We start from the raw sequence: 17053 nt of genomic DNA on the forward strand, positions 1-17053 counted from the left end.
AATCATATAATTTATTTCAGTACCCTCTTCTTTTTGGAATTTAAGAGCAAATAGCTTAAACATAAACATGTTTTATTATATTGTTCTTATGATGATCAGTTGCTTTAATCTATCTAAAATGGTACTCTTTGAGTTACTTAATCTTCATTTTCTAAGTGAAGTTTTCTTTCATTATAACGCAATGAATCTTTTTTTTATCTTATCTGCTGCTACTAAGAACAGGTCAGTAATTACAGTTTACTTAGCGGAACTACATGGGTTTGGGAACTTAAAACTATTCTCCAACTTTAGGCCTTACTAGCAACTGTGTGCCTTACTATTTTTCCACCTCCAAGGAAATAGTTTTACGTTTATTGTAACAATAGCTTTTTCAGGATATACAGTAGCGAAACAATACACTGAGGACAATTGTTAAGGGTTCTAAACCATCTGATAACATATCTGCTGCCATGAAAGTACTACATTTCAGGAGTTAAATTCTGACCAGAAAGAATCCTCCTGTCAGAGAGGACTCATGAACAATTGATGCCCATTAATTGGAAAATCTCAGTCTACCAGAAACCCTTACCGATTGGCTTTCATAAGGTTGTTTAAAAAAGGTCTATATTCTCATAGGCCTTTGTGCCTGTTTTTACAGAAAAGAAAAAAGAAAACAAGCTTTGTAGTTGTATCCACTATAATAAGATCCTCTCAAACTTTGTTGAATAACCAACCGTGACCTAGTTTCGTTACTGCAAAGACACCTAGGCTGCACAGAGCACGAACAATGATTTTGTGTAGGTTTTTACAGAAACCTTTCCTTGACTTGCATCTTTTACTGCACACATCAGAAAGGCGACAGAAGAGTAATCTTGAGGGACTGGATTCTGAAATGTTACAGACGACGCTCCCCACGGTAACCTGCCACTCTGTATTTTCATCCCAAAGCCTGGCCTGAGTCTAGCCCTGCGGCAACATGGGAGAGCCCTCATAAAGGAATCAGTTATACAAGGCCCAAATGCAGTCATCCAAGGGGCATTATGTACTGTACTGTGAAACTCACAAGGAAGTCCCTGCTTGTTCAAGTACTGCTCTAAGAATGTATGGATGTCTGTTAGTGAGGACAGACTATCTGTGGAAGCTCTTTTTGAAGGCACACTACAAAGTGCTCAGGGATTTGTTCTTGGAAAAACAGAGAGAACAAACGACCAGGATATTAGCACACAGGAGGAAATTATATCTGGGTGAAGGTGTACTGTTATTCGAGACTTGAGGTGACATGAGATGGTGATGGGCGATGGCTCCATACTCAGGGATGGAAATTAAGCTAGCTAGCCTGTTGCTAGTACTTTTCAGACTGGGCTAGAAAGTGCCTCAGCAGCCCACCAGCTAGAGAAATGTTGTCTTTTCAAATATCGCATGGCACAGATTTTGGACGGGACAGATTTTGGACCTGGGCTCGTAAAAATTGCAGCTTGCCAGTGCATAAAATCCTCAGGTTCAATCCCTGTCCATACTACACTGTAATTGGATAGCTTGAAATGAAACGTGATCAAAATCAAATACATTTTCTGTAGTGTAATGTTATGACTATGTTCTTCAATTGCAATAAATAGAGATTCTCAGAATATAATGAAAGGGGATAGAATTATCAATTTGGGGTCTAACAGGGACTTTCACTCACCCAACATTGAATGGCTAATTTCAAATACCGAATTAAATTAAAGGCAGATGAGACCTGTAAATGTATTAATAGGTTACACAATGTAATTGGTTACACAAACTGGTCAGTCTGGGCAAGGAATGCTGACCCAGTTTTAACAATGTTACGTTGTTTTACAGCATCAATTCATAACAACAAGATGTACACATGTCGTCTAGTAAAATGAAAGATACCTTAATAGAAAATTACTCACCCAGTAAAATACCACTTGAGTAAAAGTCTGAAAGTATTTGGTTTTAAATACATTTAAGTATCAAAAGTAAATGTAATTGCTCAAATATACTTAAGTATCGAAAGTGTAAATCTTTTCACATTCCTTAGATTAAGCAAACCAAATGGCACTGACAGTCAAAAGCCTCGGCCAATAGAGAGAGAGCAGAGACAGACCACCCCTCTCCCTCGGCTTGGTCCCTGTGTATGTGTGAGTGAGAATACTGAATGAGGACTCGGTCGCTGCATGCTGCCACAATTTGCAGTGGATTTAAGTAACCTTCAGCACAGAGAACACCAGAGTCGAAGGAAAAACTCCAAAATTGTAGATTTACGAAGGAGAGAAAAACATCACTGTCTTGTTGTCTGTGTTCCTGTTTGAAAAAACACTACTATAATACAAGAAGACGGAGAAGAAGAAGCATAAGTGTTCAACGGTGTCAACAGATTAAATTGGAAGAATGTATAATTCTATGTGTTTCCTCATCCTGTCATGGGTGTTCGCTCTGCTCGTGTTCCCAGGTAAGACTACTCTCCCTCTCTTTTTCTTTCTCACCATCTACCGCTCTCTGGCTCTTGTATTGGTACTAATGTTGCAAAGTGATAAACCGTAGCAACAGAGTTCTACCGGGGGAGCTACATTTGACAATCACACAATCTGCCTCACTCTCCCCTCTCTCTCTCCCAAGAATTGGTCTGTTACTGTCAATATAAGCTGTTGTAAAATATTCAGATGAAACACAGTGGAGGAAAGTGGTCCAGGCATTGTTGAATCTACTAAAAAGCTTTGGTCTTAGCTCAAGGAGATACTTGCTTGATTGTGTGTCCTCCCAAGCTCCCACAGCATTGCCAAAACTTGCTTCCATTGGGTTTTGATGTAGACAGAAACTAACGTAAAGAAAAGCTTGTAATGGCAACAGCATACAGTGCAGAATACCATTTTTTTCCCGTTTTGATCCTAGCCAAGAAAATTAATATTGATCATTCTGGGGCCATGTCTAAGGAGAAGCCTATATTCTCCAGGGTAATGGAACCGCTTTTTTCACGCCATGATTTCAAGGTCTGGATAATTTGTGTCGGTCGCAGCTAGACGTGCAGCGTTTGTGAGTGACTTTGACATGTTAATCAACAGAGAGGAGAGTGTGTGTTTCATAATTGATGTTCAGGGAACGAGAGTCTATGATTACAATTGGAAAGGGCTTGAGGCACATTTCTATTTGAATTGATTTACTTCTGTTATTGGATATATTACTGGAGTAAAATTCTACATTTCTGAAAATTGTGTAGGTCATATTTTTCAGGATTAGCCCAATGTAATAGTACATTATCCAAACTATCCTCATATACCACATTGTACATACTTCCTCATGCAAGCACACACGCACACACGCAAACTCACACACACACATACACACACTTCTAAAAGTCATGCACAAGCTGAAACAGTTACATTGCAGGGGTGTATCCGAGCTTGCACTGGATGAAGACGCAGCATAGCCAGGACAGTTAGCAATGCAGATGGCATGTGGTGGCCCTACTTACCGAGAGCTTTGGGGTCAATAGCAATCCGGCATGACTAACAGACTCCATCTGTTCCACGGTGAAATCATAGGGCCTATAGTAGGGGCACCGCCCGCCACTGGGGCAATGACATCAGGAGAACACTGCTGTCTAGGCAGTGCAGTCACTCAAATGGAGACTCAATGTGGGTATGGTGTTGTACACTATTGAAGGGTCCTTTTTGATACTCTTCTAGCCAAATGGGTGGATTATTCATATACCACTGCAACTATGGCTATTGATTTTTGGATGTTGAATGATACGCATGGATCTTAAGACTCCTCCATGGACCCTCAGACTCCTCCATGGACCCTATGACTCCTCCATGGACCCTCAGACTCCTCCATGGACCCCTAAGACTACTCCATGGACTGTAAGACTTCTCCATGGACCCTATGACTCCTCCATGGACCCTCAAACTCCTCCATGGACCCTAAGACTCCTCCTTGAACCCTACGACTCCTACAGAAATAGCAGGATATTTTATACTCCTGGCCAACAACAAGCTACTGACATAAGCTTATGGAAAATCTACAGTGTCCCTGTCTTTCAAATGCCGGCACATCTACCCATAGCCCCTCATGTATTATAGAAATTATATATTTTAATGTCAATACACTGTGGTTAACATGGATTCAACTACTCAACTAGGAACCATTTTTTGAATGAGATGTAATAAAAAATGTGTATGGTCATACTTTGGTAGAAACACTGAATAAGCTAAATCTGTGTGCTCTGTCCCTACAGTACCATTACCATTGTACTCTCTCCGTCACAGCCCAGAGCAGGTTGCATCCTTGTCAAAGTTCATCAAATCAACCAGCTTCATAAACAGTACAAGCACAACGACCATTCACAGATGTATGAAGGACTCTGTCTGCTAAGGTCGATGTGGCATCCATTTTGTCTTTTTGCACTCAATCAATAGTATTGTGTACTGTATATAATTTGGCATAGATTTCTATTGCTTCTCTGTGTCTACTTGTTTTATACTACATCTCAGCCGAAATACACTGAAATGTAGTCTATACTCCCTCAATGTCTGAAACTGACCCTAGTTAGTCTTTTTAGGAGTTCTCCATGTTCCTTTTCCCCACTCCCCATCCTGCTGATAATGTTGATGTTGGTTGCATTAGGTATTGCCTGGAAGACCTTAGTGGGAAACACCGGTCACTTCCCTCAAGATGAGAATGATTGAAGAAAATGGATGTGATTTCCTGTAGAATCCAGGACCTGTCATATCGAGTAACTTTGATTAGACACAAGAGACCACATTACCTAAATTAGGGCTGGACAATCTGACCAAAATATCATATTATTATTAGTATTTTTCTAATTTCTGACGGTATAACGGTATTAGATGGTATTTTATGTTTCTGAATATAAAAAGTTCTAAATATACATTATGGGTAGTACATAACCCTAGGATGGCAAGAAATTAATTGTAAGTGGTTTTAATGGGCTTTTTCAATTCTGATTTGTTTTATAGTGGTCATCCAAACTTTAACCAAAAATAATAGGAGTGCAAACCTGACAATTAACCTTCAATTAAGTAGTCAGTCCTATTTGTATAGCATTTCATAGCAATCAAAGTATATTTTGTAGCCTCAAACTCTAGTACTTCCCAATGGTTGACATTTGCATAGTTATTGGTTCAATTCCAGAATTCACTTGTATTCCTTAATTTCCAGCATTTTCATAAATGTGTTAATTTCCTGCACTCATTTGCTATAATTTACACATGGTGTCACAATTTTTTTGCCTTCTGTTTTTTTACTTGTTGTGCTAGCAGCAGAGAAGGTAGAGAATCCTCCATAATCTAGCAGTGCTCAGCTGTTAGCAGTCTCTTACCACTGGTAAAAACGGATGATTGACGTTTTGTTGATTCATTACTCAATTGTTGCATATAACAATTCAAACATAAAAATAACTTTATAGAAGGTACTGTTAAAATACACACCGGTGTGTACATCAATACCGGTGTATATAGTAAAATACATTATACCGCCCAGTCCTAAGTAAATGACTACAGACTATAAGGTGCCACGCAGTGCATTCGTAAGTGTTTCGCAAGCCATCTGCCTATATGGTCCTTGCAGGAAGCTTTCATAATATGTATGAGTGGGAAGATTAATATGATCCCATTAAAGCTTGGGGTTCTCTTGTTAATTTTCATACAGTAATGCTATAGACTTGCCGGCTGATTTACAAAGCGTTCTTATCGATTGTGCACACTCGATGCAATTCATTATCTTCGACAGCTCTGTGTGACTGGAGCACAATGTTTTGTTCTCTCAGCTATTTGTAAGATAATGAACCTTGAAATAACAGCGTCTCAAATGTACAAACACATCTAATGAAGACTTTCAAAAGGGTACGTGTGGAATTCTCCGGTGCGCATTTACTCAGAAATGTGTCTGACTGATTATTTTGAACATAATAAGAGATATGTTCATCGTATTCATCCTTGCCTCAATTACAGGGTGATGTATAGAGCCCAACAGTGGACACGTCATAATACCCATAAAACCTAGCAGGCAAACACGGAAATGGTTCCAATCGTTTTTTCAACATATATAAGGTCTGTGTTTCATGTAGGCTTTCCCTGGTGTAACGTTTTGATAACTATGCAAATCTCTCTTGAACAAGGTGACTTTTAATCAATATATTAATCTATATGTACCTTTAGATTTGAACATGGGAATTAGCATGAAAGTTGACATCATGCAAGGCTACAAATCCCTGAAAGCTCCTGCACGTCATTTCTAGCTACTAGCTACCTTGATCCAAAACAAAATATATATTGAACATTTTCATTTACTGTTTCATATTTTATTTAAATAATAATTGTTGGCTTATATTATGCATTTGGTCTTGTCTTGTATAGAATACTATCCTAAATCTTTGCCAAGAAAATAGCTAGCTAGGTATCTAGATGATATTAGCAATATATCCTTATTTTACCAGATCCATTTCTCCTTCAGCCTTTTATAAATAACATATAAACATCTGACTTGAAGTAAAGATATAAATGATTTATTAATTTATTCATGCCACAAACCTGGGACATCGAAGATCACCATGTGAACTATTATTACGATCCAAGAGTGCACAGATTATTTTGCTTTTCCATTTTAGGAATCAGAACAGCTCAAATAACACAAAATATAAAACAGTATATTGTGATTTTCGGTGGGTGAGTTACAAATGGAGAAACAACTGGATGTTTTAGGTAGGTTTAATATAAAATGCTAGGTCAACTCCAGCAGATTGAAAAACACACTTAACAGACTCTAAACAAGGAAGCCATGCCTAAACGCAGCTATATCAACACCCTTCTCTTCTATTAAACAGATCTATGTTTCTGCTGTCAATTGTGAGCAGCACATTTACCATAAATTGTCTGAATCTCAGAAAAAGCAGGAGTATGACAGTTACACTGGGGGGGAAAAGGTTACAAAAACTACTCTATAACACTTTTAAATGTGTTATTTAGTCTAGATGTTATCAAATCAGGAGAAGAACAAGTGAAAGAGGCAGAATAGGGAAAATAAACAAGGTAGGGTGGTTTTATAGAGATGATTGATAAACATAAAATGGGGTGCTGGTGTGCTTCTGCACCCCTTTTAAGGTCAGTCATTGTCACAAATTTCATGTCCAGTCATATTCGGGGTCACATACTCGGGGTCACATTCCATCTCAGTTGCAGCATTCAAATCGTGGTCATCGTGTATCTGTGAATCACAACAATTAAAATGATGAGTGATCACAGAATTTCCCAAAATTGAGCCATAAACAATACAACTTTAGCATTGAGGACAGCATTTTGTTGACAACATGGTGGTTTACACAAAGTCTACTGTCTGTGAATGATGGAAGAATCTTACCCCAGCTGTACAGTAGGTCCAATAGAGACTGTGTGGTCACCTAAGGATGAACATCAACCAGTACTGGGATCATTGGGGAGATTTGGGATGTTTGCTCTCAAACTGCTCCTTGAACATCTTGGGGTCTGCGTCCATAAAGGTCAAGTACAAAATGGAGGAAGTTAACAACCTGTGGCTTAGATTGAATTCAAAGTAGACACAAATGAAAAATTAAGCAATATAATGCAAAACACTACTGCACATGTGAAATACTGTAACACACAGGCCAGTACAATACCCTACACAGCAAGAGGATCCTAAAGGCGCATACAGTACCAACCAATAGTACTCACTCGACAGACAGGTGTGGACCAGTGCTGCCTTGACTGCAGTCTTCTGGTCAGCAGCTGCTCCAATTACAGCCTCCGCCTTGGCATCAGTCAACAAGATCAACTTGAACTTAAGAGTGGAGCATGCGTTATATATTATTAGGTAGGCAGGTAGCCTAGTGGTTAGAGCGTTGGGCCAGTAACTGGAAGGTTGGTGGATTGAATCCCGAGCTGACAAGGTAAAAATGTGTTGTTCTGCCCCTGAGCAAGGCAGTTAACTCACTGTCCACCGAAGATGTGGATGTCGACTAAGGCATCCCCCCGTACCTCTCTGAGGGGCTGGGTTAAATGCAGAAGACATATTTCAGTTGAATACATTCATTTGGACAACAGACTAGGTATCGCCCCTTTCCCTGAACACAGTAAATCTACCCCAAAACGTGTGCATACCAATTCATTTAAAACCAACCATAGCAGGTAGGACTAAATAAGGTTACAAAACCTTGCCTACTAGCTATTCTAATGGTCTGCTGTCCAGAGGGTAGCAACAAACAGATCAATGTCTTCTGGCAGTAAAGTAAGCACACTGTTTGTTCAAGAGGATGCTAATCAGTCCATCTCTGAAACATATCAAAAAGCCAAACCAAAATAATACAGCTACCTAGGGTAGCTACAAGTCAAGTCATACTTGAAGTAGGCTACTGTTAGCAGTTGATGTTATTCTTCAATAACACAGACCACAAAGGAAATCAGGGGGAGAAAATATATTTATTCAAAGAGAACAAATTATAGTTGTTATGCTGGAAAGTAGACGGCAGATGTCCATTCTTCCCTGTCCGCAATGGTTTATCCCCTGAACAAAGAGACAGAATGTAGTTTATACCCCCAACCCTAGCCTGTGGTTGACCAATTAGAATTCCTTACAGTAAAATTGGGAACATGGCCAAATACCAAGTATCCCATTTCATGCTCAATGTATAGACAATTCAGACCGATGAGAACTTGCCTCATGTAGCTATGAACCTCCCGTGTTCCTGACCCATTTATCTTCAGTTCCCCATTACAGAAAAACAACTAATTACATTGATCATGAATTCCCTCTAGACTTTAGTCCTCTGCGTTGTATATTTATCATCAAATATTCTTACACTCCCCTTAGACCATTTTAAAAAGAAATATACTTAAAATGTATTTTTAGAAAACAGAATAGAAAACATAAAAAATAGACAGTATGAAAAACATTAGCTGTAAGCATAAAATCATTCACATTAAACACCTTGCATTTTGTCCTGGAAATACTAATCAATAATGAGGAGAGACAAGGTCAATAACCAATCAGAATATTACTTTATTCAAAACTTATTAATAACATTGATTCATTATTGCAATAATGAAGCTAGTCGACGAACCACCCCTAGATGATTCGTTGAGAGCCCAATGAGCGGTTTTGAGCCACAGCATTTTATAGCAAAGTATATCCTCCTGAATGTTCATGACAAACAATAGATGTATGGAATGGATCACAAGGTTAGGATTCATATGAAAGATACTAATATTTCACAGAAGACAGTATCTGCTGTAAAGACTGTTCTCATTGTGTAGAAACACATACACAAGCCATCTCTCCCTGGTTCCTTCCAGCACACAAACACCAACTCATGCTATGGAATGCGGTTTTTAGGTTTTTATCACCAAAGTCATCTTAAATCTACTGTCAGCATTAAGCCCCCAGAGGCCCAACTCAGAAGACCACGAACAGATGAGAGTGTTCTAAAAACGATATTCTACTCCATAAAACCACCATTTGATGCAATAACAGTATTTCAACATAATCTTGTAATTTCGCACTCACAATTTCAATAAAACACAAAGGGCATTTTTTACTTGCCGTTACTGTAAGAAGTAAGATTCCCACAAAGTTATAGAAAATATGTATTAACAGGTGTGATGATGATGTCTCTAACGATTCCTACCACATCCTGTACAAGGAGGAAACTCCTAAAAAAAATGATTGTCTGCAAGACAATAATGTTAAATCGTCCTATTGGCAAGGTAATCATTCACAGAGTCTTGTAAGTATGACCAGCAGTCCTACAAAGATAACTATTAGAGATTATGTTCTGACAGTCTGCTAGTGAGGAATTCTTCTTCCGTTCCACTGGTTGATAAGGACGTTTCTAATGAACACTTCTCCGGTGATCTTGTACCGTTTCAGGTACAGGTCTTGGGTCAAGGGGTATTGCTGCAGCTTCAGATGGTAGATTCTCATATCCTGTAACGAAGGAAACAAAAAGTGAAAGTAACATGTCCTGGTTTCAAGAGAAATGTACACTGCTCAAAAAAATAAAGGGAACACTTAAACAACACAATGTAACTCCAAGTCAATCACACTTCTGTGAAATCAGACTGTCCACTTAGGAAGCAACACTGATTGACAATAAATTTCACATGCTGTTGTGCAAATAGAATAGACAAAAGGTGGAAATTATAGGCAATTAGCAAGACACCCCCCAAAACAGGAGTGATTCTGCAGGTGGTGACCACAGACCACTTCTCAGTTCCTATGCTTCCTGGCTGATGTTTTGGTCACTTTTGACTGCTGGCGGTGCTCTCACTCTAGTGGTAGCATGAGACGGAGTCTACAACCCACACAAGTGGCTCAGGTAGTGCAGTTCATCCAGGATGGCACATCAATGCGAACTGTGGCAAAAAGGTTTGCTGTGTCTGTCAGCGTAGTGTCCAGAGCATGGAGGGCCTACCAGGAGACAGGCCAGTACATCAGGAGACGTGGAGGAGGCCGTAGGAGGGCAACAACCCAGCAGCAGGACCGGTACCTCCGCCTTAGTGCAAGGAGGTGCACTGCCAGAGCCCTGCAAAATGACCTCCAGCAGGCCACAAATGTGCATGTGTCAGCATATGGTCTCACAAGGGGTCTGAGGATCTCATCTCGGTACCTATTGGCAGTCAGGCTACCTCTGGCGAGCACATGGAGGGCTGTGCGGCCCCAAAAAGAAATGCCACCCCACACCATGACTGACCCATCGCCAAACCGGTCATGCTGGAGGATGTTGCAGGTAGCAGAACGTTCTCCACGGCGTCTCCAGACTCTGTCACGTCTATCACATGTGCTCATGTGCTCAGTGTGAACCTGCTTTCATCTGTGAAGAGCACAGGGCGCCAGTGGCGAATTTGCCAATCTTGGTGTTCTCTGGCAAATGCCAAACGTCCTGCACGGTGTTGGGCTGTAAGCACAACCCCCACCTGTGGACGTCGGGCCCTCATACCACCCTCATGGAGTCTGTTTCTGACCGTTTGAGCAGACACATGCACATTTGTGGCCTGCTGGAGGTCATTTGAAGGGCTCTGACAGTGCACCTCCTTGCACTAAGGCAGAGGTACCGGTCCTGCTGCTGGGTTGTTGCCCTCCTACGGCCTCCTCCACGTCTCCTGATGTACTGGCCTGTCTCCTGGTAGGGCCTCCATGCTCTGGACACTACGCTGACAGACACAGCAAACCTTTTTGCCACAGTTCGCATTGATGTGCTATCCTGGATGAACTGCACTACCTGAGCCACTTGTGTGGGTTGTAGACTCCGTCTCATGCTACCACTAGAGTGAGAGCACCGCCAGCATTCAAAAGTGACCAAAACATCAGCCAGGAAGCATAGGAACTGAGAAGTGGTCTGTGGTCACCACCTGCAGAATCACTCCTGTTTTGGGGGGTGTCTTGCTAATTGCCTATAATTTCCACCTTTTGTCTATTCCATTTGCACAACAGCATGTGAAATTTATTGTCAATCAGTGTTGCTTCCTAAGTGGACAGTTTAATTTCACAGAAGTGTGATTGACTTGGAGTTACATTGTGTTGTTTAAGTGTTCCCTTTATTTTTTGGAGCAGTGTATATTTCACATAGATCTCCCTAAGTAAGCATGTCCCGATTTTCAGGAAAAGCTGGAGATTTCACCTAGATATCCCTAATATGATGACTACGGTGTACAACATAGAAGCTTATCAGGTTCTGATCATTTTACTATGCTTCTTCACCCGAGATTGACTCCCAACTGGTAATCAATTAGTTCTTTATTCTCCAGGCTTTGTCATCAAAATGGACAACCTTGCAATGAGTGACATGTATCCATCATGATTTGCCCTGGACTTTCACTGCTGACCTGGTTATGAGCAAAACTTGATGAGGACCTTCCCATTTTGGCTCTAATGTGTCTCTTACATATTTTTTTTACCATCACGCACTGTCCTGGCACTATGTCATGTCCCCCCTCGGGATTTATTCCCCAAGCCTCTTTTACTTCTCTGTCTGCTTCCCCTCCTGCAATAGAACGTTGAAGGCAATAGTTAAGCATTGTGTCACTCATAAAGTTTACATCTGCCTTTCTCAAATCTAACGTGCCTGGTAGTGACATCGGTCGACCTGTGACGACCTCAAACGGACTCAACCCTGTGGTTCCATGTCCAAAGTTCTACACTCATTTTTCTTCAGAGTCCAAATAGGATGGTTCTGAACTGTAGATCCCTGCAGTTGTCTAATTTTCCCCGTCACCTTTCCTTCAGAGATGTTCAGTGTAGAGTCAAGTTGCATAATAACGTCGAGGCCTAAAATAAGTTGTTCAAAGGAGCCTATCCACACTCCTGCATCAATCTTTATTGGACAAATATAAATTGAAAATTGTTTGGTCTGCTTCATGTCTGTCTTCCACCCACCACTCCTGTTGCTCTCATCTTCTTGTCCGTGTGCTGAGGACATAAACTCAGCAAAAAAAGAAACGTCCCTTTTTCAGGACCCTGTCTTTCAAAGATAATTTGTAAAAATCCAAATAACTTCAAAGATCTTCATTGTAAAGGGTTTAAACACTGTTTTGTTATGAAAACTTAGGACACTAAAGAGGTCTTTCTACTGACTCTGAAAAACACCAAAAGAAAGATGCCCAGGGTCCCTGCTCATCTGCATGAATGCGTCTTAGGCATGCTGCAAGGAAACATGAGGACTGCAATTTGCAATGTCCGTACTGTGAGACGCCTAAGACAGCGCTACAGGGAGACAGGATGGACAGCTGATCGTCCTCGCAGTGGACGATCATGTGTAACAACCCCTGCACAGGATCGGTACATCCGAACATCACACCTGCGGGACAGGTACAGGATTGCAACAACAACTGCCAGAGTTACACCAGGAACGCACAATCCCTCCATCAGTGCTCAGACTGTCCGCAATAGGCTTAGAGAGGCTGGACTGAGGGCTTGTAGGCCTGTTGTAAGGTAGGTCCTCACCAGACATCACCGGCAACAACATAACCTATGGGCACCAACCCACCGTTGCTGGACCAGACAGGACTGGCAAAAAGTGCTCTTCACTGACGAGTCGCAGTTTTGTCTCACCAGGGGTGATGGTCGGATTTGCATTTATCGCCAAAGGAATGAGTGTTACACCGAGGCCTGTACTCAGGAGAGGGATCGATTTGGAGGTGGAGGGTCCGTCATGGTCTGGGGCGGTGTGTCACAGCATCATCGGACTGAGCTTGTTGTCATTGCAGGCAATCTAAACGCTGTGCATTACAGGGAAGACATCCTCCTCCCTCATGTGGTACCCTTCCTGCAGGCTCATCCTGACATGATCCTCCAGCATGACAATGCCACCAGCCATACTGCTCGTTCTGTGCGTGATTACCTGCAAGACATGAATGTCAGTGTTCTGCCATGGCCAGCGAAGAGCCCGGATCTCAATCCCATTGAGCACGTCTGGTACCTGTTGGATCGGAGGGTGAGGGCTAGGGCCATTCCCCCCAGAAATGTCCGGGAACTTGCAGGTGCCTTGGTGGAAGAGTGAGGTAACATCTCACAGCAAGAACTGGCAAATCTGGTGCAGTCCATGAGGAGGAGATGCACTGCAGTACTTAATGCAGCTGGTGGCCACACCAGATACTGACTGTTACTTTTGATTTTGACCCCCCTTTGTTCAGGGACACATTATTCCATTTATGTTAGTCACATGTCTGTGGAACTTGTTCAGTTTATGTCTCAGTTGTTGAATCTTCTTATGTTCATACAAATATTTACAGATGTTAAGTTTACTGAAAATAAACACTGTTGAGAGTGAGAGAACGTTTCTTTTTTTGCAGAGTTTTTATGTTTTTCATAGGAAATGGGCAATACAGTGACTTCAGCAACCATATCTACAAAAGAAATCTACTGCAAAGTTGTTAATCATCATGTTCACATATATTCCATCCGATTTCATATGTATACCAGCTGAGATGGGACGTAAGAGGGGGTCTGTTAGTTTACTGCCATCCAGCAAACTATGCTGCTGAGCCGGAGAGAGCTTCTTCAATTTCTACATCAGCATTGCGTCGTTGGGGCTGTTGACCTGTTTCCATTTTCCTTTAGATGGACCCTGCCTCTCCTGGCCACTTCTCATGAAGACACGTTTTCTTTCCCGACATTCTCGTTGCCAGTGTCCCGAAATTCTGCAATTATGACATACTGTTGAACGAGTAATGTTGTTGGTTTCACTCGGAATCTGCGCAACTCTGATGACAGACAGTTTATTAGGTTGATTGATGTCTCTGTCCAGTCGTAAAAGCCTGTCGATGATGTCACCGTAGTTTTGTCTCTCCCAATCAGTAGTTGTGGAAACAAAAGTTTTGCGCAAATCATTTGTGTATGGATTGCATCAACTGATCTGTGATTTCCCCATTTTTGGAGGAGTTGAGTGCATCTTCATCTTCAAGTTGGGTAACCCACTGTGTCTGACCACCTCTGCTCTGAACCTTTCTTAAAATTCAACAAACGTCTCTTTCGGTTTCTGGACATATTTGGTTATCTCTCCTCAATTGGTGGTTGCATTGGTCAGACCCTTAAGAAAAACATGTATGGCTCTCCATCCATCGGCTACATCTTGCTCTTCACCTCTCACAGCTCCACAAACCTTTTCTTCAAGTACGCCATGTTTAAGGTTGTTCATAACAAAGGCTAATAACTGTAACTCATCATAAGGATGTAGAATGTAGAGTTTCTTACATCTCTTTAAATGGTCCCACGTCTTCATTCCCAGTCTTGTGGATGTTTCTAAGTCTTTGACCATTCATTCATCCAACTGTTTTGGAGATGCTGATTTATGTGTGATTACTGTCACTGGAGGTTTGTCTTTACTCCCTTTAACAGCCTGTGTTCTTTTTGGCCTAAGACATCGTTCGTCACAATTGTCAGAATCTGTTGACTCAAAGCCAGGAAGTGCTGACCAGATGCTTGAAACCCAATCTGCCTTGCACAACTCAGTGTGAGGGTATATTGAGGGAACAGAGAGCCAACAGGTCTCTGTTCCCTCAAGCCCTGACCTCAATTCTATAGACAATTTCTGGGCAGAATTTCCTATAAACCTGACTCAGTTACACCCAACTTATTGTGGGAAGCTTGTGGAAGGCTACCCAAAACGTTTGACCCAAGTTAAACAATTTAAAGGCAATGCTACCAAATACGAATTGAGTGTATGTAAACTTCTGACCCACTGGGAATATGATGAAAGAAATAAAAGCTGAAATAAATCATTCTCTCTACTATTATTCGGACATTTCACATTCTTAAAATAAAGTGGTGATCCTAACTTTTTTTTTTTTTTTTTTTTTTTCTCGGGGGGTGGATCAGCTTAATATTGCGGAAAGAATGTTGCTTCCAATGTAATTGTCTGCATCATTTCCAATCCCCCATATTTTTGGGGGTAAATATATATATCCTTTCACGTATGCATACATATACACATATATACATACACATACCTACATTGACATACATACTTTTTTAAAAGAGTATACCTTTATTATTATTCCCAGCAAACCCTACCACCGATCCCCCAATTGGAGTAAACTGATAAACATTTCTGTTTTTACCTTCAATTTATACATCTTATACACATTTTACAGACACAGTCTACTTTATAATAGTTCTCTCTTGTTTGTTCTTAGTCCTTCCTCTATTTCTGTTGTCCATCCAGTTTGATTTCCACTTGTAACTGTGCTATTTCACAATAGCTCCGCACCTATACACATTTCACAGATCCCGTATGCCCTACATTGTTTATCTTGTTATTAGTCCCACCCTTCAGCTCCACTCAACCTTTCCCATCTATCTTCCAACATCATCCATTTCGGATTTTTATTTGCCATATATTTTTCAACTGTGCTGTGATGCTTCACAAAAGATTTGAATCTTCCTATTCTCATAGCTTCCACGGATTGTAAATTAAAAATAAACTTTTTTGCTAAAATAATTATTATATTATTGATTGATTGACTATGGCTTTTCAAATCCCCCAGTATTGCTATCTGTAGCGTTAGTTCTACGCAAATGTTGCAATTCTTCAACCATTCCTGGACCTGTGACCAAAAACGAGCTACATGCGGACAATACCAAAATAAATGGTCTAATGACTCTGCCTCCTCACAGCAGAATCTACAGAGCTGAGAAGATTGTATCCCCCATATATATAACATTCTATTAGTTGCAAGAATTTTGTACAATAATTTAAATTGAAAAATTCGAAGTTTTGAATCCGGCGTTGTTTTGCGTATCAATTCATAAACCATGTGCCATGGAATGGGTACATCGAAAATCTCTTCCCAACTATTTTGCAATTTATATGGCACAGCTGTAAGTTTTTTGGTCCTTAAATGTGGTCCGTAAAGGTGATCCTAACTTACCTAAGTGTTATGAATTTTATGAATAATGACTAAATTATGTATACATTTAACGTAGAACTATAACTAACAGAATTCTACCCTGTCACTGTATGATTGTATGAAATTTATTAGAATCATAAATCTATAAATCTGATGTGTGTAGTTTTAGTCAGAAGGACTTTTTGTTCCTTTTTAGTATGTAAGCAGGGTGCAAGTGTGAAACAAATGATAAGAGGAGCTATCGACAGACAAGCTGTACTACTGTGTACAGGACATTCTGTCCCCACCCAGGGAGGGGAGAAACCTTGGGCTTGTAGTAGATTGTATAACAGGTGGCAGGCAATGTATGAGAAGGAGAAGACTTGTGAACTATATTGTCACTGTCTTATAGGAGGAGGGACAGTTATGACAAAATGAGAGGTATATAAACCAATGTACATGTAAGAATGGGCAGAGCTCTCGTAAATAAACATTCTGACTATTGTAGACTGGCCCCTGTCTGTTTTCATTTCTATCAGTATCCTACAAATCCTGATAGAGCAGACTGAGTAGTTTAATTGAATCGGTTAATGAACATGAGAACAAAATTCTCTTAACACTAAGACAGGGAAATTTTACTAGGATTAAACTGAGTTTAAATGTATTTGGCTAAGGTGTACGTTAACTTCCGACTTCAACTGTAACCTCTTATATAG

General features: G+C 40.7%; 1 protein-coding gene across 2 annotated transcripts in view; it reads left to right on the forward strand.

Annotated features, from left to right (window-relative positions):
• The first annotated feature begins 2108 nt into the window (after positions 1–2108).
• The window catches only part of opcml (opioid binding protein/cell adhesion molecule-like), a 363698-nt gene continuing 348753 nt past the window's right edge, over positions 2109–17053 (forward strand). For both annotated transcript variants that reach the window (XM_055941638.1, XM_055941639.1), the window contains exon 1: positions 2109–2434. In XM_055941638.1, coding sequence (XP_055797613.1) covers positions 2374–2434 — 61 coding nt within the window. In that variant the 5' untranslated portion in view covers positions 2109–2373. The remainder of the gene's footprint in view (positions 2435–17053) is intronic.

This window comes from Salvelinus fontinalis, chromosome 13 (assembly GCF_029448725.1).
Source record: "Salvelinus fontinalis isolate EN_2023a chromosome 13, ASM2944872v1, whole genome shotgun sequence".
In the NCBI taxonomy this organism is placed as follows: Eukaryota; Metazoa; Chordata; class Actinopteri; order Salmoniformes; family Salmonidae; genus Salvelinus; species Salvelinus fontinalis.